The 25,355-nt window shown below is 39.3% G+C and overlaps 1 protein-coding gene across 1 annotated transcript; it reads right to left on the reverse strand.

The window, feature by feature from the left end:
- Positions 1–24,547: 24,547 nt before the first annotated feature.
- On the reverse strand, positions 24,548–25,114 carry LOC145990430 (protein GVQW3-like). Its single transcript, XM_083126123.1, has one exon. It carries the CDS (start codon positions 25,112–25,114, stop codon positions 24,548–24,550), a length of 567 nt encoding a protein of 188 aa, XP_082982249.1.
- Between the last annotated feature and the right edge of the window lie 241 nt (positions 25,115–25,355).

The following is a 25,355-nucleotide window of genomic DNA, read 5'->3' on the forward strand; positions in this document are numbered from 1 at the left end:
GTCTCTCCTAATAGTGTCTCTTCTGTCTCGCCTAATATTGTGTTTCTCCTCTCTCTCCTAATATTGTCTCTCTCAAGTCTCTCCTAATATTGTGTCTTTCCTGTCTCTCCTAATAGTGTCTCTCCTGTCTCGCCTAATATTGTTTCTCCTGTTTCTCCTAATATTGTGTCTCTCCTCTCTCTCTTTATATTGTGTCTCTCCTGTCTCTCCTATAATATTGTCTCTCCTGTCTCTCCTAATATTGTGTCTCTCCTCTCTCTCCTAATATTGTGTCTCTCCTGTCTCTCCTAATATTGTGTCTCTCCTGTCTATCCTAATATTGTGTCTCTCCTGTCTCTCCTAATATTGTGTCTCTCCTGTCTCTCCTAATATTGTCTCTCTCCAGAAACAAACCATTGCTTTGTGCAAGAACAAAATCGAAATTCTTGCAAAATTTGAAAAATCATCGACCTTATTTTCGTAGGTTTTTATATGTTAACAATTACAAATTTTCACAGCCCGAGGGGGGCGGGCATGATCGCAATGCCCCACTTTGATACGGGCCTAACAGGAATTATATAATGTAGTCTTTATGTGCAAACTTTCATAATGTTATTTTGAAACTTAATTTTCTGTTTGTGCTGAAGCACTCATGTCAATAATGTATGTATAATTGATTTGTTGAAATAAAAAACAATGTTTGCAAATTTATAAAAAACATTGCGTATATGTAGTATATAAAAATCCATGGTTTTATTTATATAAACTTCCACAGCAAGTCATAGTTTTCATCAACAGATTAAGAACGAGACACGTACGCACACCAGCATACTTACCAAAAATTAGAAGACAAACTCAGTACATTTCAATGTGGTGGCCCTGTAAGTCTAGGCATAGCAACCACCTCTCTCATGCTCCAACATAGCTGGCGAATTCTTCTCTGTTGCTGAGTCAGTTGCTCTATGGTGTTGATCTTTACGTGGTACACCCTAGACTTAATGAAACCCCAGACAAAGAAGTCTAGTGGAGTCAGGTCTGGAGAGCGAACAGCCCAAAATCTTGGTGAGCCACGGTCGATCCACCTATCGGGGCGGGTGTCAAAGAGGTAGTCCCGAATGAATCTTGCGAAATGGAGTGGTGCACCATCTTGCTGGAAAACAACAGTGAATTTTATCCTATCCTGAAAACCATTCATTATCGATATAAGGGAAATATCATGAGACTTTTGAATCACCATGTATTATTTATATTTTGGTTATTTTACGTCGCTTTTTAGCCACTTCTGGCTAATAGAAACGATGCGGATGAATAATGATGTGATGAAATTATTGAAAGGACACTTACATAGAACACCCATGCTCTAGATTTGAACCCGGGAACTTTGGTGGCGAGATCTAAAGTCGACTACTTAACATGCTCGGCCACTGAGTCGGCGTGTTTATGTTCTTAATGTTAATGTGCAAAGGTGTTCAGCATTAAGATGTTCGTAAAAATAGGCAAGACCTGTGGCCGACAAGTCTTAGAGTGCCAAGGCCTGCCATCCACATTTTTGTTAGGTGGCAACTAGTAAACTCATCGAGTTCCATCGCTGCTGTTGTCTAATTTGCTAGATTAGAAGATTAGCTAATACATGTCTATCAATAGCTATCACAGTCTGAATGATAGCTAATCTCTTTATCTGCCGATTCCGTTGTTGACAATAGCTTAGCAGTGAAGATAACACACAGAATTTGCCTGAACTATCTTGAAAAAACAGGAACATTTCGTGCTTTAAACCAAACACTGTCATTTACCATTTGTCGGCCACTATTTTTTACAAACCAAAAACAAGTGTTCCATTACGGTGTCGTCTATAAGGTTACAGCTATATTATATTTGCTTACAGGACTTCCCGGATTCGACACCCACGAAATGAAAAGGGGATTGCTGTTATTCGGATGGCAAGTAAAACTGTAGGACCGCTCCCGATAAGGTTCTTCCCTGCATGTTTGGTAGGGGACGTTGTGGAAGTTCCACCTAGGACAACGATTGAGCCTGCTTCTGCGTTGGCTCTCTATACTAGCGTATGATATTATATGACGTTTTCCGAGCTAGTACGAGTTCGTCAGCTCTGGAATACTACCTTGTTGGGAAGATTCCACGTGTGCTCAACATTCACTGTTGTTATGCTGTTGTAAGCTTTGTCAGTTTGCCACAGTACAATTACAGTAATCCCTGAGATTTTCCCATGTCACTTCAGGCAAATGTGTGTAATGAAGTAAGTCTTGGCGGCCAGTACGTAGGTATGCAGATAGTAGGTATGTAACGTAAGACCACTAACGGTTCTTCCTTTTCGGTCTGCGAAGTAGGCTAATTCCTTAAGCTAGGTTAGGTTAAGTGAGGCATTTCGAGTGCTTTATGCAATTTTCATTACCTTAGATTTATACATATTATATGTCAGTATTTGCAGGCTCAAAGGAAGTATCATTTCATGTTGTACTAAAAGAGGTCGCTGTGGACATGAAAGCTTTATCTTGTTTTACACAGATGCAGTGGCGCCGATTAGGGGAGGGGGCGAGGAGGGCGGTTGTCCCCGCTCCACTTCCCTTATCTACAAAGGGAAATAAATATACTATCTTTGCCCCCCAGTTTTGGCACCTTACCCACACGGTTTTGGAACCAAATCGTCGCCACTGCACAGATGCAATCGACATTTTATATCGGGTCTATTTGCTATCGATATATCAAGTCGATTGTAGTTGGTTCTCCGGCACAAGGCTGTAAGGTACACATGGCCTTGCGTCCCCGTTCCAAATTAAACAAAGAGGCCCTCACCGATGGTAGAGACGTTGACGGCGTTGTGAGCCTTTAAACTAACATCTACCTGTACCAACAATAGTTGACGCATCTTTTCAGGATCTTAGGAAACCTAGATTGGCTGGGAACCATCTATAGAATTCTGCAGAGCTCTTACATCAGATGTCCTATCTAGGGTTACCAGACGTCCTCTTTTTCCGGACATGTCCTACATTTTAACCCAATGTCCGGCGTCCGGAAGGAATAATAATTTTCTGAATATCGTGCGTCGTGTTGCCTCGGAATGTTGTTCAGGCATGCGCGGTGAAAGCTTCCTTGTAAACTGAAGTGGCCCCGTGTCGCTTCGGTGTGAAACTCCCTTGTCACTTGTCATTTGGCTCTGAAGCTTGCTGACGAAATGAACGAGCGACACGCGACAGGCGAGAAACGACAAGCGACATGTCACGTGTTGCCTCGTCTGAAAGCTCCACAGGGCGCGTAAAGGGCGACCTTCTGATAAGGAGCCCAAAGGTCAGCCTCACAGATAGTACACCATGATAAGTGCTTCTGGCGCCTGCACTCACAGGGGGGGAAGAGAGAGAGAGAGAGAAAGGGAGAAAGAGAGGGAGAGAAAGAGAGAGAGAGAAAGAGAGAGAGAGAAAGGGAGAAAGAGAGAGAGAGAGAGTAATAGAAAGGGAAAAGAGAAAGAGAGAAAAGTAGAGAGAGAGAGAGATAGAGAGAAAGGGAGAAAAGAGAAAGAAAGGAAGAGCGAGTGGGAGAAAGGGAGAAAGAGAGAGAGAGAAAGGGAGATAAACAGAGAATGGGAAAAAGAGAGAGAGAGAAAGAGAGAGAGAGAAAGGAAGAGAGAGAAATGGAGAGAGAGAGAAATGGAGAGAGAGAGAAATGAAAAGAGTGAAAGGGAGAAAGAGAGAGAGAGAAAGGGAGAAAGAGAGAAAAGGAAAACGGGAGAGAGAGAGAGAGGGAAAGGGAGAAAGAAAGAGTAAGAGAGAAAGGGTGAAAGAGAGAGAGAGAGAGGAAAAAGTGAGAGAGAAAGGAAGAGAGAGAGAAACAGAAAGGGAGAAAGAGAGAGGGGAAAAGAAGAGAGAGAGAAAAAGAGAGAAAGAGAGAAATGGAGATAGAGAGAGAAGGAGAAATAGAAAGGGAGAAGTAGAAAGAGAGAAGAGAGAGAAATAGAGAGAGCAAGAGGGAGAGGTAGGGAGAGAAAGAGAAGGGAGAAATATAGAGAGAGATAGAAAAGGAGAAAGATAAAGAGAAAGAGAAAGGGAGAAAGAGAGAGAGATATAGAAAAGGAGAAAGATAAAGAATGAAAGAGAGATAGAAAGAGCAAACGGAGATAGAAAGAACAAACAGAGAAAGAAAGAGAAACAAAGGAATAAGCTAGAGAAACAGAGGGAGAAGAGTCAATAATAGAAATAAAAAACCCTTGCTTCTTTGTAACTTCAAATAAAGGATGTCGATTTTCAGGGGATAGTCGACGGACTGGTTCGACAACCTCTACCTCCATATGGATTTTTAAAGATTTTGATTTGGTTTATTTTACTTCACTTTTTCTGAAACCTTTGGCTAATCGCGAAGATCAGTGATGATATGATGAAATTGATGAAGGGACACTCACAAGAGCACTCATGTCCAGGCCGGAAATCGAAGTGCTAACCATTCCGCCACGGAGCTCGGCTTTTGCATGCACGTTTTTTGAATATATTTGGGGCGAGCAGAGGAATTTACAGGGGGCGGCTGCCCACCCCTGCCTGTCCTCGACGCCATGAGCGTAACTTGGGACCTAATTTTGAGGGGGCAGAATTAAACTTTGACCTAATTTTGAAGGGGTAGAATAAAACTGAGCCTAATTTTGAGGGGCCAGAATCAGACTTGGGGCGTAATTTTGACGGGGTAGGATTATACTTGGGCCTAATTTTGAAGGGGTAAAATCAAACTGGGCCTAATTTTGAGGAGCCAGAGTCAGACTTGGGGCGTAATTTTGAGGTTGTAGAATCAAACATGGGGCTTAAATTTGGGGAAAGAGAATCGAAAAGTTTTCCATCCCATAAAAACAGCATCAAGGATTATTTGCTAAATAACTGTGACGTTTGCGAAATCACAAATATTACTCTTTATTACTTTGCTTCGCAGGTCCCCCAACTTGTAAACTTTAATAAATAAACCTGAAACATTTTTTGGAGGGGCAAGTGCCCCCCCTTGCCCCCGCCAAGTTACGCCTATGCTTGGCGCCATCCGTGAGCATTTCGAACAAATTGCATTCATTTTCTCTGCAAAAGATGCCAGACAGAAGCTGATCGAGAGTTAATGGCACTCGAGGCCTTCCACCTGGGTCTTCCCTTCCCGATGTTTTCTGCATGGTAGCTCGCTTCCGTTTGGGTATCGTGTTACATCGTCTTGGAGCTGTCACAGAGAAGCCTGTCTGTCGCCTTCCAAGACCCGCCACGAGTGTTTTCCTAACTTTTATTATTTCAGGAAAATAACGCAGGTCTTGCCCCTTCTTGGCGCCATGCTCTTGTTTTTCTCTCGTGAATGCAGTGCTGCCATCTTTTGTACGTGCTGAAAATATCTCGCCGGAGCATGAGTTTCACCAGTGGAGTATCCTGGTCCTTTCTGGCAAATGGTATTGTTTGGAAACTAGCATTGAATAAGAACCTGTAATGTACACGACATAAATAGACTAGCGATTAGAGGTAACAAAGATTTTTTTCCAAAGGAAGAAGTAGGACAGAAAGAAACTCGAAAGAAGTGCGATGTTGATGTATTTTCTCGAGTCCGCTTTAGACGGATGAATTTCCTTGAACATTTTTGCTAGCATTAATCAATAACTTTAAGTAAATGCCTCAAAAAATCTTATAGCAGATAGACGAAAGCATTTCTTGGAACATTTCGGTTACCTTTTGCAATTACAATGTATAATATATACAGCACGAAAGGCACATCGAGTTACACCATATATGGTGAGTGCACGGTGTTTACAATTGAAAAAACTAAAATATTCTTCCATATGTGTACAGTAAACGCTATAAAGTATGTATTAATCAGCGCCATTCTTCTGTACCTAAAACCATTTAATACGAAACGTAATTCCTCTCGGTTGAATAGTTAGCGTATTTTAAAAATGTGAAGTGATACATTGTTTACATCTCACGTAGCCGCCATTACAACTGCATTCGAGACCTAGATGTCGCTTTTCGATAATCGATTTCGATAGCATGTGCTCTGATTGGCCGACAGTCAGGCTTGGATCGTGTTAATTAGAACCATTCCTAAATAGAAATTCTTTGACCGAACCTTGGATCCAGTGAGAAAAATGACGTTGTCTCTGACGTCATGTCCTTTTAAGCGTTCAATTCAAGGACTTGTTCATGATTTATTTGATCGTGTACAAGGCTTAAACAACACTGAAACAACATAAAGTAGATACCAAAAATAACAAAAGATAAAAACAATAACAAGATGGGATAGATTTACATGTTCTTGGTCAGAAATATACAAAAATTACGTTCTGGAAGGAAATATATACATTATGGGGAAGTTTGTTGTAGATTTCTGGGAGTCTGTAAAACAAGGAGCGTTGGAGAAGGTTGGGTTCTTGAAGAGTTGGAGGTAGCGCGTTTGCTTTTGGGGTACCCTAAGTGTGAATTTACTGATTAGGAGATCTGTTCTGATTTTGCCATTTATTATCTTGTATAAAAATTTCATGTCAGCTAGATCATGACGAAAGGTTGGAGTGTGAATATTCAGAGCAGCCATGGTGTCTGATTTGGATACATGTCGAAAGGAAGGTATTCTATGGCGAACAATTGCAAGAAAGAAACTGAGAACAGAATCTATTCTAGTGAGATTGGTTTTTGAGGTCATTGCCCAAATTGGGGAACAGTATTCAAGGATGGGCGAGATGAAAGATTTAAATAATAAAGCAAGAGATGATGGATTTTGAATTTCGCTAAATCTGTATAGAAGACCGAGAAGGCGCATGGCTTTTTGAGTGGTAGCTATAATATGATAATTAAAAGTGAGTTTTTCATCCATGATAATACCTTTTGGGTGGAAACATTTTGGATTGGATTGTTTTCAATAGAATAAGTAGACACCACTTTGTTCTTTTTAAGGGAATAAGTCGTAATGGGCGACGTGGGGTCTTTTGCTTTGGATCGAGGAAAATGAAACATCGGGGAGCTTGAGCGAGCCTGTATAGCGCAATTCTAAGAGTCTTCTCCGAGGAAATCTTCATCATCGAATAGACAGGTAATAAATATCCTTCTCTAACCATGTTGATATAAACTTGAAGATATAAACCCAAATTCTTAGTGTTGTGCCATTTCATGTGTGAAAAGTAACCTCTCGCCCATTACCATCAAGTTATCTGCCAAGTTCGAGTGCTCACCAGTGAGGATGAATGAACGACAAAGCTACATCACCCAAGCATAATGGTTAAGATTCTTGGTAAGATCCCACGAACACAGCAGTTCGTTACGAAGTAAGGAAAGAGCATTTCTGAGGGTTTAGTTCTACATTCCACTGACGACACCACTTAACAAGTTCTGTGAGAGCATTTTGAAGAATCATCATGTCATGATGCGATGCGATCTCCTTAAAGGGTTTACAGTCATCCGCAAACAAAAGTATATTGATAGGGAGGGAGGACAGTTTTTCAGGGAGGTCATCCATGTACAGAAGGAATAGGAGCGGCCCTAAGACACTCCCCTGGGGAACTCCAGACAAAACGGGAAGAAAGTTAGAAGAGGTACCTGAAAGAACAACACGTTGTTCACGCTCATGGAGGTAGTCCTGGAGTAAAGAGAAATTTGCCATGGATGTTAAATCTGGATGATAATTTATGAAGGAGAAATTTATGATTAATTTTGTCAAAGGCTTTCGAAATGTCCAAATACATAGTGTCAAAGTTGGGAGTTATTATCAATAGCTCTGGCAGCATGCGAAAGTAAGACGGAAATATTTGTTAGGCAAGAGCTGCCTGGAAGAAAACCATGTAAAATTGTTGAGGGACAAGCGGCTGGGGAGAACGAAGACTCAGTCCTTTGTCTAAAAAAATATAATGAGCGTTGAGGGAATCTTCATGAGGATATCTGGATAGTTTAAAGTAAAGACGATCATAAAGTATCGTTTTTAATCCCGATTTCGTTACGTGAGAGTGAAATATCAGACACATTTGCTAATTGATTATTTTCTGTAATTTAGTTTAAAAGGTAAAGTGTTCCCCTGTGCATAGCACCACGCCATGAAGGCGTATAGGGGGTGTGGGGGTAACGCCCCACACTTTCTTGATCCGGTCGTGAGTGGGGGTGATGTGATCAGCATCACGCCCCTAACCGCCTTTACCCCCCAGGGTTTCCCCCAGGTACCCATGTTATTCGACGCTGGGTGGGCGCCGGGGCCGCTTTCACCGTTAGAAAAGTTCCCGGATTTGAACCGGCCGGGGATCGAACCCGGGACCTTGAGCATGGTAGTCAGACGCGTTACCGACTGAGCCACCGCAAAATGGCCTACCTAGCCTAGACTGTATACGCGCCTGATATGATATGATATGGGTTATTACATGTCAAAATGCCCTGAATCTCAATCTTTGAAATTAACTGAAACGCTGAAACTTTTTTCTATCTTGTGAGTCAACAATCTAGACGTCACTTGGATAAAGATTCAAGTATTTTACATAATTAAGTTACAGGTGGAAGGTATTTTACAAATTGTTGGTTTATTTTAACCTTTTAATTTACTTTTATTTTGTTTTGTGTCCAACCCGTGATACCAGAAAAACAATTAATTTCTTCTTTAACTGTTACGTTCCCCCTTCAATTCCACTAGAATATTAAAAGGTCAATTACCTTCTCTGTCTTAATAATTTATTTTTCATAATTTGAAAATTTACAGAATATAAAATAAATTTCTTATTAAGCAAACAGGCAGTCCCACCCGTGACACAAAATTCTTCACTTACAGATATAAACCTAGGAAAGTATTTCAAGGGTAAGGTAAAAGGCAAAGGTCCGAAGTCATATTTAGGGGATGTGGGGGGGGGGGGTTATGGCCCCACACATTCTCGTTCTCGGCCGTTTTGGAGGTGATCTGATCAGCACCACGCTCCGGCCGCCTTTAACCCCAGGCCAGGCAGGTCAGCCCCCTTGACATGAGGTAAAACTATTTTGTGTAATTTCTTTGCAGTGAAGAGTGAATATATAGACAGCCGATATTACATTCGTTGATCTTATTTATAAGAAGTCTACACAGAGAACTCGAAGTGCATCAAAGCGAATTTGATGCACTTTTAGTGCATCAAATGACACATCTAAACGTGTAATCTTGGATTATTGGAAATTGTATCCGGGTCTGATGCACTTTCACTGCATCAAATGGAATATCGGCTGTGGAGCGTGTCTTTTGATGCACCTTAGTGTGTCAATTGCCCCTCCGATGGGATTTTATGCATCTAAATGCATATTTTTTCAAGTTATACATTTGTATGCATAATTCATACGAAGCAATTGTTCGATGATTTTACTTACCTTATACAAAATATAAATTTTGATCTTACGAAAATGTGAAAGGCATTTTGAGTTCATCAGCTCCCAAATTGATCGAAGTAAAAAATATAAAGTGTCAAGAGCAAATGTAAATATATTTGAAGTAACTAAATTATATTTCCTAACTTAAATGTCAAAATTGGTGCCAGTCGTACATGTACAAGTCACTAATAATGCATTTTTGATACATTGTTTCGGCACTGTAAATAAATTGAACTCTTTGATCTATCACAGCATTGTAAGGGTGTGAGCAGGATTTTTTCCTCGGGGGAAAGGGGGAAGTGGTCACATATTGCCCTCCAGTCATAGAACTTAAAATTTCAGTTTTATTATTGATCTGGGAGGACACGTTCCGGTACTCTTCAAATTGGTTTGTTCTTGAATTCATTATAAAAACTACTCAAAATGTTCTGGCATGTTCATAAATAAAAAGGTGACAGAAAAAAGGTGCTGGTTATTATTATTATTTTTATTTTACAAATCATAAGATTGAAAATACTTTGGAGTTGTTAGCAAGTTCAGACTTGTGTACGTTATTTAGGTAGAAACTAGATTCGCTTTGCTTCTTTCCATAAGCATCTATCACTTAGTTCATGAACAGTTTTTTGACTTTTTGTACTTTTTCACGACATACAGATATGAAAGACACCTTAATCTGCTCCGCGGTGGTGTGATTATTACAACGCGCCACGACGTCAGGGGTCTCGAATTCGAACCCCGGACTGGGGATTTTTTTGTGCGTGTCTCTTCATCAATTTTATCATATCATCACTCATTTCCATTGTCGGGATTAGCGAAAAGTGTAAGAAAAGCGACGCAAATAACAAAAATCAAATAAAGACATAGAAGATTTTTGGTGCATACACTCCACCATGACCTCCCTAACATGATGTCAGTAACACCCCCTAAAATTTTTCGCATAGGCCCAACTTATTTATTATTACTCCAAACTCCTCCACCTCCCACTTGCCCGATAAGGAAAATTCTTTGTAAACAACCCCTAGGTGACTGACTCATCAATGTAACGGAATTTCTTGAGGGGCGCTGGCTGACGTTATGCGCTGAGGACAACTTTCACCACCAGCAGTGTTGCCAGGTCTACTGATTTCGCAGGAGATTTCCTGATTTTAAGCACGGTCTACTGATCTCCTGACAAGTTTCAGGAAAATGTGGAAATCTCCTGATTTTTTGCTTCCTTTAATATTTTTATAATGAACAATTATTTTTAAAAAAATGGAAAGTTGATTTAAAATTTACATATTCAGCTGATGGAATGCAAAGACCCATGAATATTCCGCATAGAGAGAGAGAGAGAGGTAGAGGTGGTGGAGGAGGGTTATACCCATGGACGTCCGCAGGATTTTTTTCAGGGAGGGGCAAGGAAGGTATTTTTTCCAAGGGGGCAAACAAGTCACATTTTCTCCAAAAATAGTGTTGTTCCCTAAAAGAACATTGCTTAAATTTGAATTTATGATGTTCATGCAATAATTAACACATATTATTGTGGCTAAAATGAAATTATGTGTGTGAAATACATAATTTTTGGATGACTTCCATTTTCCAGGGGGGAGCACGGCCCCCCCTTGCCCTCCCTTCCGGACGCCCATCTGGTGCGGTTTTTGTCAAAGGGGAGGTAACTGAAAAACTGGTTACAACTAAATACCAATGTTGCCACCCACACATAGGAACAAGTTTTCAGTTTTGTGGTAGTGTTCATTGCAAATACTAGATAGCTACTCAGATAAAAAAAGGTAGTCCACATAACGAATGCAGCTAAAGGTATGGTTACAAAAGCTCTTAGTAAACTGTCGATTGATTGATTTGGTTTATTTTACTTCGCATTTCTTCCACTTTTGGCTAATCGCGAAAACGAGATTAGTGATGATATGATGAAATTGATAAAGAGACAACCCTGCTCAGGCCGAGATTCGATCCCGAGACGGCCGGACCCTGGGGCCGAGTGGTTAGCACATCGCGCTGCGACGCCAAGGGTCCCGGGTTCGAATCCCGCTCGGGCTTGGTTGTTTGTGAATGTCCATTCATCAATTTCATTACTCATCCCCATCAAATTTGCCAAGAGGCACAAAACGCGAAGTAAAATAAACTAAATCAATCAATCAATCAATCGATCCCAAGACGGGATCCCTGTTGTCATAGCGCTGTGCTAACCACTCAGCCACGGAGGTCGGCTTAGTAAACTGCTGTTTACGTCGCAGTCTCTTAACTTAGAAATAATAGTTAATGTTTTTATTGAAGCCATTTCTGAGCGTAACTGCTACTACAATTGGTCTTATGTCCCTTTATACTCAATCAATACTGTGGCGGTAGAAATTCTCTTTCCCGATTTTATACCAGATAATCCTCGAATGCAAAAGGCGATTTAATTAACATTTACATTGTCTGGAGTGACTGGGGAAAAAAATTGAAGAAAAAAGCTGCGACTTGTCTGATACTGGGTCCCGGGTGCTCTTTGTGAGTGTCCCTACATCAATTTCACATCTTTATGATTAGACAAACGTGGCAGATGCAAAGTAAAATAAACCAAATCAATCAATCAATCTGTCTAATACTGGTTGGTTACCTTCCGTGATTGAAAGGTAAAAGTAAAAAAAAGGTAAAGTGCTACCCTGTGCATAGCACCACGCCCTGAAGGCGTATAGGGGGTGTGGGATTGAAAGTCAAGTTTTAATTCAATGATATTTCGGGGGTTCAGGCATGATAGCCCTTCTCCATTACCATTAATGCGAGTATGCTTTGAATGTGTTGTTAAAAAAAAGCTGTGGGCGTTCTTACATCCTCAAACTTTGTCTAATTTTAAATAAAAGCAAGCTAAGGTGTTATCAGGTAGAGTAATTCAAAAATATATCCCCGAATGCGTAGTGGCTGAAGCTCTAGTCTTAATAATACTATAATAATCCTTTGCGCAACAACCTTAGGAATTAAGGGGGTGGGGTTATCGTACCACTTGAATTGCAAATTCATAATAAAATTTGTATTAACATAACAGTATTATCTTTTGACATCTAAAATTAATATTTAACGTTCAATAATGACAGTGGAAAGCTTTTCCCACTCAACCCCACCCCCCAGAACGTTGATAATCCGCTATTATTAGTTCTGGTTTTTTAAGCAGATCTCCTGATTTTTCAGGGGACGATCTCCCGATTTTTGAAAATATGACCTGGCAACCCTGACCACCAGAAGCAAGCATTCCGTTTTCGTAGTTGGCGTGGCGTGGCGTCTTGTGAATTTGCGATACACGCTTGGTTTTAGAGTGTTTTGTGCTGTAATTGTATGCAGATTTCACAAGGAGAGAAGAACTACAGATTTTCGGAGTAACAAAAGTAAGTATCTATATATGTTTTTCGAAAATTTTATTTTATGGTTTCCTTTTTCCGTTGAAGTTCTGATTTCACTGCCATATTCCAAACGCTTGAGTAAAAAAAAACACGTGTTCAGCTCAAACGATTGAAATAAAATGGGAGATCAGCTTCAGGACCCAATATTTAACATAGCACAATAGTTTCACACTAAACTTCGTTGTCACTGTCATCTAAAGTTGCAAAAACTTCAAGTCTTAGGCGTGAAGCATATACATTATTGTAATAAGGAAAAATTGCCTTCTCATTCCTCTCCCACTTTTCTTTAGTGTATTTCTTTTCTTGTATATTCTCCTTTCTAGTTTCGGATCTTCTTTTCTCATTCTAGAACCTCTTCCTTCCTGTTTACTTCCTCTCTTCTCGATAATTTCTTCTTCTATATTCTCCTCATATTTTCGGTCTGTTTCTTCTTTATTCTTTCTCTCCATTAATATTTTACTATTCCTCTTCTTTCTGCCTGCGTTACTTCTATATATCTCTTCCTCCCTCGTTCCTCTATTTCTATCTCTGTTTTTCTATTTCTGTTTGCTCTTTTTAACTTCTTCCTCTCTATCTCGCTTTCTATCTCTATGTCTTTCATTCTCTCCCTTTCTTGCTTCTCTACGTTCGTTTCTCTATTCCTTTCTCTTTATCTTGTTCCTCTATTTCTCTTCGTTTCCCTTTTTTTTTATTTACCTCTCTCTCGCTTCTCTATTTGCACAGTGGTTAGGATCCCACCGCAAACTGTAGGTCCAGTTCCGATCAGGCTATATGTACAGTCACGGACACTGCTCGGTTGTAATGATTCCATTGAAAGTCAATGCATTCGTTACAACCCAGAACTGTCCGTGACTGTCCACAAAGTGAATCTAAAAAACAACAAAAAACAATTCCCTTCCCCTCCTGTCTCCCCACATCGAATTTACACAAACTGAATTATGTTTTTTCTTCTATAAAAATGGAGTAGACGTACATACAGTAAAAATCTAGAATATCTTAACCTTATTTACGAAAGTTCAGAAATATTATTTTAATATCCCTGAATGTTAGAGATAATGGTTCTACCACTAGTGTGCCCAGGATTTTCAAAAGGGGGAAGGAGCTTACGTATACTTTCTTTAGTAGTTAGCCCTCACTTTGCCATATTTTCGTGCCTCTGACGTTATTTTTTAAGAGTACTGGAGCAAAGGAGTGTTATGATCCCCACCAACCAACTTTGTCCTTGGGCACGCCACTGGGTTCTACATTAGCATTCAATGTTAACTGGATATTATCCATTGTCTAATGCTTTAATAAGTGTAGTTTTAAGAACTAGACAATGGATAATGTCGAATTAACATTCCATGCTAACATTATTTCAAACAATAAAAAAAGTGATATTTTACTTATCTTAGTAATTAGGATTGAAATTTTAATTTTGAATGCTACGTGTTTGTTGTTCAAAATTCTTAAATGGGCCATTAAAATGATACTCAACTAGTATTTTGTTTTTCTGCTTATTCCAAGTAAATGTCTCATGCAAAGGTTTTTTATTATTATTATTTAAGGCACTACTTGTTCCTGTCATGAAGACAAGATAGAAATATTCAGAAACTATTGTGCATATGTGAAGCATATGAACAGACTGAAGAGGGATTATTCTGTGGCAAGCAAAAGGTAAGTGTATGTGACATTGTTATCCGAAACATGAAAAATTACATTTCCAAACCAATCAGTGCTAAGAAAATCTCACTTTCAACAGAAAATTTTAAATTAGGACTTGCAAGTTAACAAATATAAATAGTAGGTATATTTCAATGTTGAATAAATTTGAAAATGTCTTGTGAATATTTTTTCCTTCGCTTCAAGATTAGATAGATTATAGGCTTATTAATTAAACTGCATGCCTACAGCGGCGGCGCCAGGATTAATCATCTAGGGGTGCTGATGGGATGTGGAAAGAAATTTAGGGGGTGCGATGCTGAATATATAAAAAACATGAAACACGCATGCAACCTTTCAAAACTGGGGGACCAGGGTGCCAACACTTGGGGAGGGGGGGGGGGCAAGGGCAATTTAGTTTTCCTTGGTAGATAAGGTTTATCATAGTGCGGGGGGGGGGGAAATAGCAAAGAGCGAGGGCAACTGCACCCCTAATCGGCGCCACTGATTAACATAAATTACTGACTAAAATAAAATTGTATGTGCGAAATAAATAACTTTAGATTGACACTCATTTTCCAGGTAGGCTGTGCCCCCCTTGCCCTCCCCCTGGACGTCCATTATGATATGTATTAAGTCTTATACTCCAAGAAAGTGGTCTTACAGTCAAAGTCAAGCACAATGTCTATTATCTTAATGACATGTGGAATATACATTTCTAAGTCATAAAGTCATTTTGGCTATAAATTTACCCTACCACCCCTAAATACAAACTTACACCCACATATGGAAAATTCAGGACACACCCTGAAAATATTTTCTTTTTTTTTAAATGCAAATGATAAATAATTTTAAGTAACTATATATACATAATGGCCAACACTGCATTTCTGTCATTTTTCTTTTCAAGGTACATATACCTAGGTATGAGAGAATCTCTCTTTCAGAAAGATAAAGAAATAAATATATGTGTGTGTGTCATCTCTATCTCCCCTTTCTCTCTCTCTACCAGCCTCTCCCTTTTTCTCTCACTGCATTTCTTTCCTTTTTCATTCTCTCCAAGATAGAGAGAGAGAGATAGATTGCGAGAGAGGAGAGAGACATGTGTGTATTTGAGAGAGGAAGTTATCTCTCTATTTTACTATCTTTAAAGGTTTAAGTGGGTGTCTCTGTCTATCTCTCTTTCTCTCTCTCTCTCTCTCTCTCTCTCTCTCTCGCTCTACTTTCTTATCCTTCTTATGTGGAGGCAAGAGAGAGAAGGGTTCCTGATTTAATTTGTATAGTACACATTACACCATTCAAAACTATGTAATGTTTTCAGTTCAGCTTGCTTTAATCTGTTTTTGTCCAACATAAGTCCCTCCCTAATTATTATATTTTCAAAGCTCCACGTCAGTTTCTCTGTGGTAAAGTGCCGACTGTTTCACATTCATATTATATGTTAGAACAAAAAAAATACTGTCTTGTATTTTTTAAATCAAATTTTTATATATTAAAGAAGATAAACGTTTATGAACAGAATTGAATGTTCTCTTTGTTTCCTGTTTATGCTTTTCAATTGCTAATATCGTTTGTAACTGGCTGGATTTGGAAATTGATTTGAGCAGGTTATCAATAAGAAAGTTTTTGTTTAACCTATGTGTGTTGTGTAAAGTATTATGTCACTTCGTTTTGGCCTATATAAGCATATAACAGAATCTGTCTCCTTTACAGTATAAAATAATTATCGCTATTATATTTACACCACCTACATTTGGTAATGTTTTCCCAGTGTCAATTGAAATGTGATGTTTTGTTATAAAATTCAAGAACAATATCATATTTATGAGTACTTTATCATTTATTTTCAGGAAGTATCTCCATTTGCTAACAGAAGATTTTGAAAATGAAGCACCTTATCTGGCTGGCACTAATAGTGGGAGGAAAGTTGTCCTGATAGCTGGATGGTAGAAAGTGCAATGTGCCACTTTACAAACATTTATCTGTGCACTTGTTGGCATGTACTATATTTTTTTAATTAGACTACCCCGAAATCTGTGCTACATGTATGGCAGTTGGCGAGTACATGCTATTTTAAAACAGAATGTGCATTAAAACACCAGTGTATCTGTGTCAAACAATAAATATTCCGTCTCAGGATCTTCTATATAATTTGTTAGTATGAATTGCACCTAAGTTTCTCGACAATGCTTTTTACTCCTGCATCACTTAATTTTTGTTCATAATTGAAATTTTTCGATTTTTCTGTGATTGTTAATCTGCATGTGCACGGTAAGATATAAACATGTAGATTAAATGAGAAGGAAAATCAATTTACTTCTTTTTCTCACCTTAAAAATGATTGATTTCTCATTTTGTGCACAAGTTATTTTCAGAATGTCCTGAAAGTGTTATTTTTATGTATTCAATATCCAATTTAATATTTGCACATATAAGCATAAAATCCCAAAGGTACCACTTTGAAACAGAAAAGTGTGTGTATATGTGAACAAGAGAAGCCTTTTTTTTTATTTAAGTGCAGCTTCAAGTCAGTACTCTTAAGTAGGAGGATACTAACACCCACATTCCCCTGCAGTAGAGAAATTTACACTAGGCCTAAGCATCCCTCCACCTAAAAATTTCCAGTAATCATGAATTCTCTCATTGTGTACTAAGAAGTTTTCACAGTATGTTCTAAATGTGTGAAATGTACCATAAATGATAAAAAATAATTTCCATAATGCACTTTACACACTTGTAGAATATTTAATATTGACAATACTCTTTTCCATCACTTTTTCAGCAATTCCAACACTTCTAAAGCACATTAAATGTGAAGTGCTTCAAGAGAGTGTACGAAAAGTGAAATATTTTTTACAGTGGAAAAATGTATTGAAACTTTTCCCTTTCAGGTATGCAACCCCCATGAGCAAGGAAAGGAAAAAAATTGACGCACTTAAACGTGTCACCCTAACGCACATAAACGTGTCACTCTACACACTAAAAGTGCATCAAATTTTTTAACTCCAACGACACGTTTTGGTGCATCAAACAAAATATCCACTTAAATGTGTCATTTGACACATTTATTTTGATGCATTTAGGTGCATCATCCAGTTTTATGCATTTTAGTGAATCATTTGACACATTTATTTTGATGCATTTAGGTGTATCTTTCGGTTTGATGCATCTTTAATGTGTCGTTGGAGTCAAAAATATGATGCACTTTTGTGTGTCAATTGACACACTTTGAGTTCTGTGTGTAGTAGCGGCAAGTATTTAGGAGATTCTCTTCTCTAGACTTCAGAAAGTTCCTTCACAGGGGAGCTTCTTTATCTGTACCTTCGTTGCCTCTGTTGCAACCTCCCATTTATACAGAAATCTGTGATTTTGATGTCATTATACAAATTCCCTCCGCATCTTCGTCAAAGGTTAACAGCTCCCAAGTTTTGGGAACGAAGGGGAGTTTTATTGTTTCTACCGGGGAGTGGAATGTATGCTTGGCACTATGATTGAATATTGCCCCTTTTTGTTGTGTGATATCTGTATCATCAAACGTAGTATGGAGTGTGCATTAAGGGATGATTTCAGTAGCGGCCAACACTTCAAGTGATATTTTAAAAGATGTAGAAAAAATGTAGTATTTGTGTGATATTTCTAAACTTTATGTAACTTAATGACCCCCCTCCCCCCACACACATAATTTACCTTAATTTAACACTGTTAAACTTTTGAGAAATGGAGTTGATTTACAAAGCCCCCCCCCCTCATAAACCGTGACCCCCCCTGGAGATCAATTCTGACTACGGGACTGCCCCAGGTTCCCATTGATATGAGGCTGGGTGAATCTCAGAGTCCCTTTATGCAGGGACAAGGCCGGAAAGATTACGTGGAATGTTTAATTCGCTTGGAATGAATCGAGGGCCCACACATCATGGCGATACAGTAGAACCGGGGATATTCGTTGGCGAGATGAGAGTCGTCCACTCCCAGCATTCGTCCAACGAGGCGGTTGTGACTTCTGTCTCCTCTCTGCTCCGTTTAAAAGTCAATTCTCTCTCTCTCCTCTTTTAGTCAGGTTGGTTTCTCTCCGTCTGAAAGCTCTCTCGCTGACGCCATGTTTATTTTGGTTGCCAACAGGATCCTCAGAAAAGATAAACGTTGCCTGTAATATTGTCCAGCAGAGAGAGTGACAAAACTCATTCCTCGCAGGCGGCGAATGTTTATTTTCCCCCGGCAGAAGTTGAGATAACATGTCAGAACGGCGTTGGCGAAAGTTCTCTAATCAGAGCAGGCAAAGAGATGCAACTGTGTGGATGCTCTTTTGTTCTTGGTGGGGGGAGTGGGGGAAAGGGGGTTGGAGGCTTTATCAGGTCCATCTGATGGAAAGCGCGTTGGGAGTCCTTAATTGGTTACCGCATGGTGGGAATATAATTTTGGGGATGGCAACTCTAGCTTTGTTCGTTCATTTATTGCTGCTGCAGGGTAGCCAACTAATAACAATTATACAGAAATTACTTTTTTGTATTTTTTTATATTTTCTGCAACTTCTGTGAGGAGTTGTAAAGTCCACCACTTACGGCCCTGAACCACGGAGCCAGCAACGGAAAATACTTGTTAGCTAATCTAAAGGCCGAATCACACGGAACTGGATTTCCAGCAGGAATGCCATAGTTAGCGCTGGACTGGCTACCTGGCTGTACATGATGGCTGCCAGGCTGGGTGCTTGACTGGTTTTGACGACTAGACTGTGTTCTAATTGCAACTGGCTTTCTCTGCTAGATTTTGTGGAACAGCCAATCAGGGAGATAGTTTTGTCATGTGAAGATAATCTGTTTTGGAAGGGTTTGTGGTTTCCGAGTGTTTGTTGTTTCTTGCACTCTGCTCGATGAAAGAAAAATACATTCGTGTTCATTAACATCTTAGGAATTTATCCAAAGCGATGAGTTTTGTACACGACTAATGTGATTAGCCAATAATGAATTACCAGTGTATTAAATGTTTGAAATATTTAGTTGAATAAAATATTTTTTTTATGAATGAACCCTGCGAATCTCATACATGAATAATATTCATTGAATATGCATACTCGAGTTCATTAAAAAAGCTTGTTAAGTACACCTTTCGAGCCAATTTCTAGCCCATGCTTTTTTTAATTCTTTGAATTTTAATTTTTAATGACAGCAATAGTTGTTCCTCTAGAACGTTCTTCAAATCGCTCGTCCATCTTTTTAGCTTGCCTGTTCTGCGCAATGCCTTGTGGGAACTAAAGTGTAACGACAAGTACGGTCTATCGTGTGAGGCGAAAACTAGCAGCTGAACCAGTACAGCACAAGTCCAAGCGCAACTGGAAAATACAGCAGGAGACCTACCCTCGTTTGATTCAGGCATAACATCGTTTTCTGTTCTCTAAGATCCTCTCCGATGGCATAGTGGTATCGTCGTCGCCTTGAAATCAAGTGGTCCCGCGTTCGATACCCGGTGGAGATATATAGTGGTTAGGATCCCGCTTTAAACTGTAGGTCCAGTCCCAATTAGCCTTACTGTGTATAAAGTGGACTTAAAAGACCAACTCAATCAATCTGTTCTCTTAGGTAACCACGATGATGATGATGATTTTTTACAATAACAATTTTAATTCAGTAGCGACCGCTGATCATCTTGTTTGCAAGGTAGATTTTCACTACTTTAACAAATAACAAAAGCACATACTTTGATATGAATTATTTGGGCAAGAAAAGAAGCGCAAAAATAATCCGCACGAAACTCGCACAACTTTCCAATAAACACAAAGCCACACATCTACTGGCAACATTGACTGGCACTGACTGGAATGGAAGCAAAGGGATCTGACCGATGGACACACTCAGAGAACTAAATGCATCATATCGATTGATGCACCAGAATGCATCGATTGATGCACTAAAGTGTGTTTATGGCTTCTTCAAAGAATCAGATTCACATTTGGGTGAATTTTTGAATGTCGTGAAAGAGACACCAAAGTGCATCATTTGATTCAAGTGAGGATTTCTTTCAGTCGAGATGCACTTCAATGCATCAGTTGATGCGTTTTGATGCACCAGAATGCATCTTCTTTGATGATGCACTTAAACGTTTCGTCTGAGCTACATAAACTCTGTAGCTCAGACCAAACGTTTAAGTGCATCATCCAAAAAGATGCAGGAAGATGCGTCAAGGAACATCAACTGATGCATTGAAGTGCATCTCGACTGAAAGTAATCCTCACTTGAATCAAATGATGCACTTTGGTGTCTCTTTCACGACATTCAAAAATTCACCCAAATGTGAATCTGATTCTTTGAAGAAGCCATAAACACACTTTAGTGCATCAATCGATGCATTCTGGTGCATCAATCGATATGATGCATTTAGTTTTCTGTGTGTAAGATGCATATTAGGCCTACTAAATTCTCGAACTGAACCAGCGAGTCTCGGTTTTATCTCGTTTTAAAGCAGTTTGTCGCATTCTCGGTTTCATCTCGTCAAGTTACGAACAGTTTAGCTCAGGTGTTCCCAAACTTTGCGTTTCACGGGGCCCTTGGTGTTTGAAGATTTTTTCCGCGACGCCCAAGTCAGCCCTATCTAACACTTGTAAGGCTCAGTTAGTGAGGTTAGGTTGCTTGCCTTAAGTTAAAAAATAAACATTTTATGTGTAAAAAGTACTAAATAAGTACCTATTTGAAACAATCATATCATTTCAGTGAAAATATTGGAACGTTTCGCGGCGCCCCTGTAAGCCAGCCAGGGCCCACACTTTGAGAACCAGGAGACGATAGAGAAGGTAAAAGAAAAAGTGGGTACTGGGTGGAGTTCAGTACGCGCTGCTGCCCCATGCATGCAATTCCTGGAAGCAAAGAAATCCTTGGTTTCCGTGGATGGTCGCCTTTTTCGTTTATTTGACACACGACGTGCCACAGACAGGTACCTACTTGAAGAAGCGAAGTGCATCACAAATATACATTTTCTGAGACATGTTCAATAATGTTTGGTATGCTCAATTCAGAAGTAGATGCTAATGTAAGTTCAAGCTCCAAGGGACTGAAAAATCTCGAAAAATCTTTATCCACATTTGGTACAATTCTGAAAGATAACAGGGTACTGCTGCTCTGTGGTTGCAATACATTAGGATGCTCGATATTCTTCGGAATTTCATTAAAGCTGAGCATATTAAGAAGTGGAGTTTATATCTTCACTCAGTTACGCATATGTTCTCCTTTTGCTGTACCAGGGGCAACACCTGTGCTGCAAGTGCACGTTTGTATGTACATAAAATATGAAATTGAACATGTTATCCCCTGGTATATACGAACATTTCTGCAATGGAGTATATATATTGGGCGAAGTGACCGGTTTTGGGCTGGTCTGTCAACAAATCTTGTTATAGAACCGTATTTTACCGTATCAGATTAGTTAAATATAAATACAGGGACGAGGGGGCATGGGGTAGCAGTACACCCCGCTTTCTGTCTGCCAAAGCTTGTACCAAGAGGAAGAAAACTGTCCTTGCCTTCTCCTCCCCCTTCCAATGTTTGACAGCCAATCGCCGTTACTGTGTGCATATAGTTTAAAACAACATATAACAATCGCAAATGAACGAAACACTGCAGAAATGATCTACTAAGTTCTCACGAATATCGAAAGAAATGGAACACGTCAAATAAATGGTAACACAAGACTCTGTTTTAAACTACATAGCTATCTCCTCAACCCATGACCCTACCGGCACAAAACAATAAACATTCTCTAGAGGAAATCATGAGCTATGAATTTGGTCCAGTAACTTTAGGTCGTAAATTGCATAGTTTGTTACATATTTGCTGTTATTTGTGTCGGAAACCAACTTTTACGCTAATTCTAAAAATTAAAGAAAATATTTGAAGCTTTCTAATTGAATTAAGATTTATAGTAGCTCTATCAAAAACAAAACATACTTTAGTAAATTTTCTGCTCTTTCATTTTGGTTATCTTTACTTTTTGTGTACAATGTACCGTTTTCGAGATATTATATTTTGTTAATTTTGAAGGTGAATTTTTGGCGCCATTTTTTAAAAATTCAATATGCTGACCAAGGCAGAATATATTTTATTTTAAAACATGAAACTAAACGTTACGTTTCAACCTTCTAGCAAGGTCTTCTTCAGACTCTGTACCAAATGCAGAAGAAGACCTTGCTAGAAGGTTGAAACGTAACGTTTAGTTTCATGTTTTAAAATAAAATAAATTCTGCCTTGGTCAGCATATTGAGTTTTTGATTATCATGGAAACAAGGCTTAATGGTGTTATAACGCCATTTTTTCAAGATGGCGGCGAACCTACATGTCAGTGTGTGGTAGGCTCTTCAAAATCGGATTCTTCACATTTTTTTTACTATAGATTCAGTTGGTTTCATTTCTGTTGCAATTAGTTCACCAGCCAACATTATCTTTCCTCCACTAATAATATTGTTATGAAAACCATATCATCCTAACGACCCACCTTCATATCTAGAAATATCTCATTGCATTTCAAACCACGCGAATACATATAAATGGACGCCTAAAAATTAACAAAACACCTTATGACCACTTCATGTAGGCTCTCATCCTCGCATCCTGGGTCATGTCGGTTGCTATGGTTTGAAGTTCCAGTCGTGAGACTTTGCCTTCGTATAGTTGTGAATCGTATTTGTCTTTTGTCATGGCTGGTTAATCGTGAGTTGGGTAGGGTAAATGTCACTTGCCACTGTCGCAAGTGTAATTGTAGGCTATAATATAATCATGAAATTTGGGAAAATAGTGTAATTTTTTATTTTTACGTAATTTTCTGTCATTTGTTATGAAATTTTGTTCTTTACTCTTAAGAAATCTATTTTCTCCAAATTTTTCCTCAAATATATGTTAAGAAAAAAACATGTTCCTTTGTCGATTATCAAAAATCTCTGTTTATGTAATTTTAGTACCCTCTAGTGGCCAACATGGTAATATCAGTGGAATTATTTTTCTTAAATTTAATAAAGTTTCGCATAGGGTAATTTTTGGTAAGGTAAAGTTCCCCGTGCATGAAGGCACATTTATTGTATGTGGGAGTAGGGCTCCACACATTCTCCATCTCGGCTATTTTGGAGGTGATGTGATCAACACCACGCTCCGACCGCCTTTACCCCCCACGTTTGCCTCCGGGGACCTGTGGATTTGAGGCTGGGTGAGCCTCAGAGTCGCTTTATGAGGAGACAAGGCCGGAAAATTCCGACACTTCTAAGCTTCCAATGCTGTAACTCGCGTGAGAAACACTAACTTCAATCAGAGTTGAAAGATTGAAATTTGAGTCATGCTTTTGTGTGCTTTTAACAGTAACATGCATGCAACATGCTCATATGTAAAATCGGGATTGTAATTGTTAAGCTTTAGATTCAGAGATTAAGCGAAGTGGGGTTGGGCTATTGGGCCTACAGTCCAGCCAGAGAAGACAAAACTAGCTGGAAAGGTCTATTCCAAACGCTAGAGGGGAAGTAGGTAGAAGCACCAGCCAAACTACACTGTGATATTTCATTTACATAGATTTGCTTGTTTTCATTTTTATTTTGAACCCTTCCATAATTTGAAACATATCTTTACTTACTTCATTGATGTTTCCACAGCAAACTATTTTCACGGAACCCTTACCTTCCAAAAATGCCATTGCTGCCACAGACCTCCAGGTACCAGACAGGAAACGTGAGCCTTTTTATTATGGTCAACCAAAATTTCGTAGAGAGGGTGATACTATCATGGCGGCAAGCATACCTTCATATTTCTAATTGTAACAACTATCTTGAAGATTGAGAGTCATTGTTTCACACAAGATTGCAATTTTTAAGTTTACTAAGAAGTATATAACTCTACATATTACACTCCACAAGTGAGTAAAAATAATTTCTTCACAAAAATGAAAACCTAACAAGCTCTAATGTGCATCTCCGCCATATTTCTAGCCCCAGGATTATGCACAGATTCAAACAAGAGCGCATCGTTTTCAGTCTGTAAATTAGAGGTCTGCGACTTCTGCCGTCACCCCTATTTTGACACTGAACAAGTCCAGTTGACGCATGCGCACTTCTGTCCATGGTTTCGGCTAAGGCAGCCGGACTGTACTTTGTACGTTGTCTCTGTCCCGCTATAACATGATAAAATAAAACTTTGCTTACAATATTTCCAAATGACTATACGTACGAGGTTTGTCTAAAGAAACCGAACGTTTTCAAAATAAATGTATTTACCTTGCGCACAGCGCTTCTTGCACCGTTGGAGTGCGTTCTGGAACGCATTTTGGGGAATAGACTATAGGCCCCGCCCCGAACGAATTTTCCTTAGTCTCTTCTATGGACTGCAATCGGCGCCCTTTCAGGGTGGGTTTTAACCTGGGAAACAAAAAGAATTCCGCAGGTTCCAAATCACCTGTCATGACGTTCTGCAGGAAGCTATCGTCCTCATTTACTCGGTTCAAAAGATCTTTACTGATGTCAACACGTGTTTCTTTTTGTTCATCTGTCAGCAACCGTGGAACAAGTTTGAAAGAAACCCGGTGCATGTTGAGTTCTTGCACCAAAATCATATGGCACGACGTTTTGCTTATTTCCACTTCTGTTATTTCACGGACAGTCAACCGACGATTTTCTCGCACCAGAGCACGGACTTGTTCAACATGCACGTCAACAAACGATGTTGATGGCCTGGGCTTTGCAACGTCTTCAATGGATGTCCTGCCTGCATTGAACCGCTCATACCAGTCACAACACTGTGACCGGCTCACACACTCTTCCCCACATGCTCCTTGCAACATTTTGAGCGTTTCTTTGAAGGTCTTACCCAATTTGAAACAAAATTTGTTGCACACCCCTAACAGCACAAATCTTCAAGGGATAATCACAGGATATCCACAAATATCCAGATAAGATCCATGTATATTATGGATATCCATTAGACGTCCATAGGATATCCCGTCATGAATATCCATAGGACGTCCATGGAATATACCGTCCTATATATCCAGATAATGTTCAGTAGACATCCATAGGATCACT

This window comes from Lepisma saccharinum, chromosome 7, assembly GCF_977018435.1.
Source record: "Lepisma saccharinum chromosome 7, izLepSacc3.1, whole genome shotgun sequence".
Classification (NCBI taxonomy): domain Eukaryota; kingdom Metazoa; phylum Arthropoda; class Insecta; order Zygentoma; family Lepismatidae; genus Lepisma; species Lepisma saccharinum.

Coding starts and splice junctions, on each gene's coding strand:
- LOC145990430 (XM_083126123.1), bottom strand. CDS start 25,114: ATGTTGCAAGGAGCATGTGGGGAAGAGTGTGTGAGCCGGTCACAGTGT.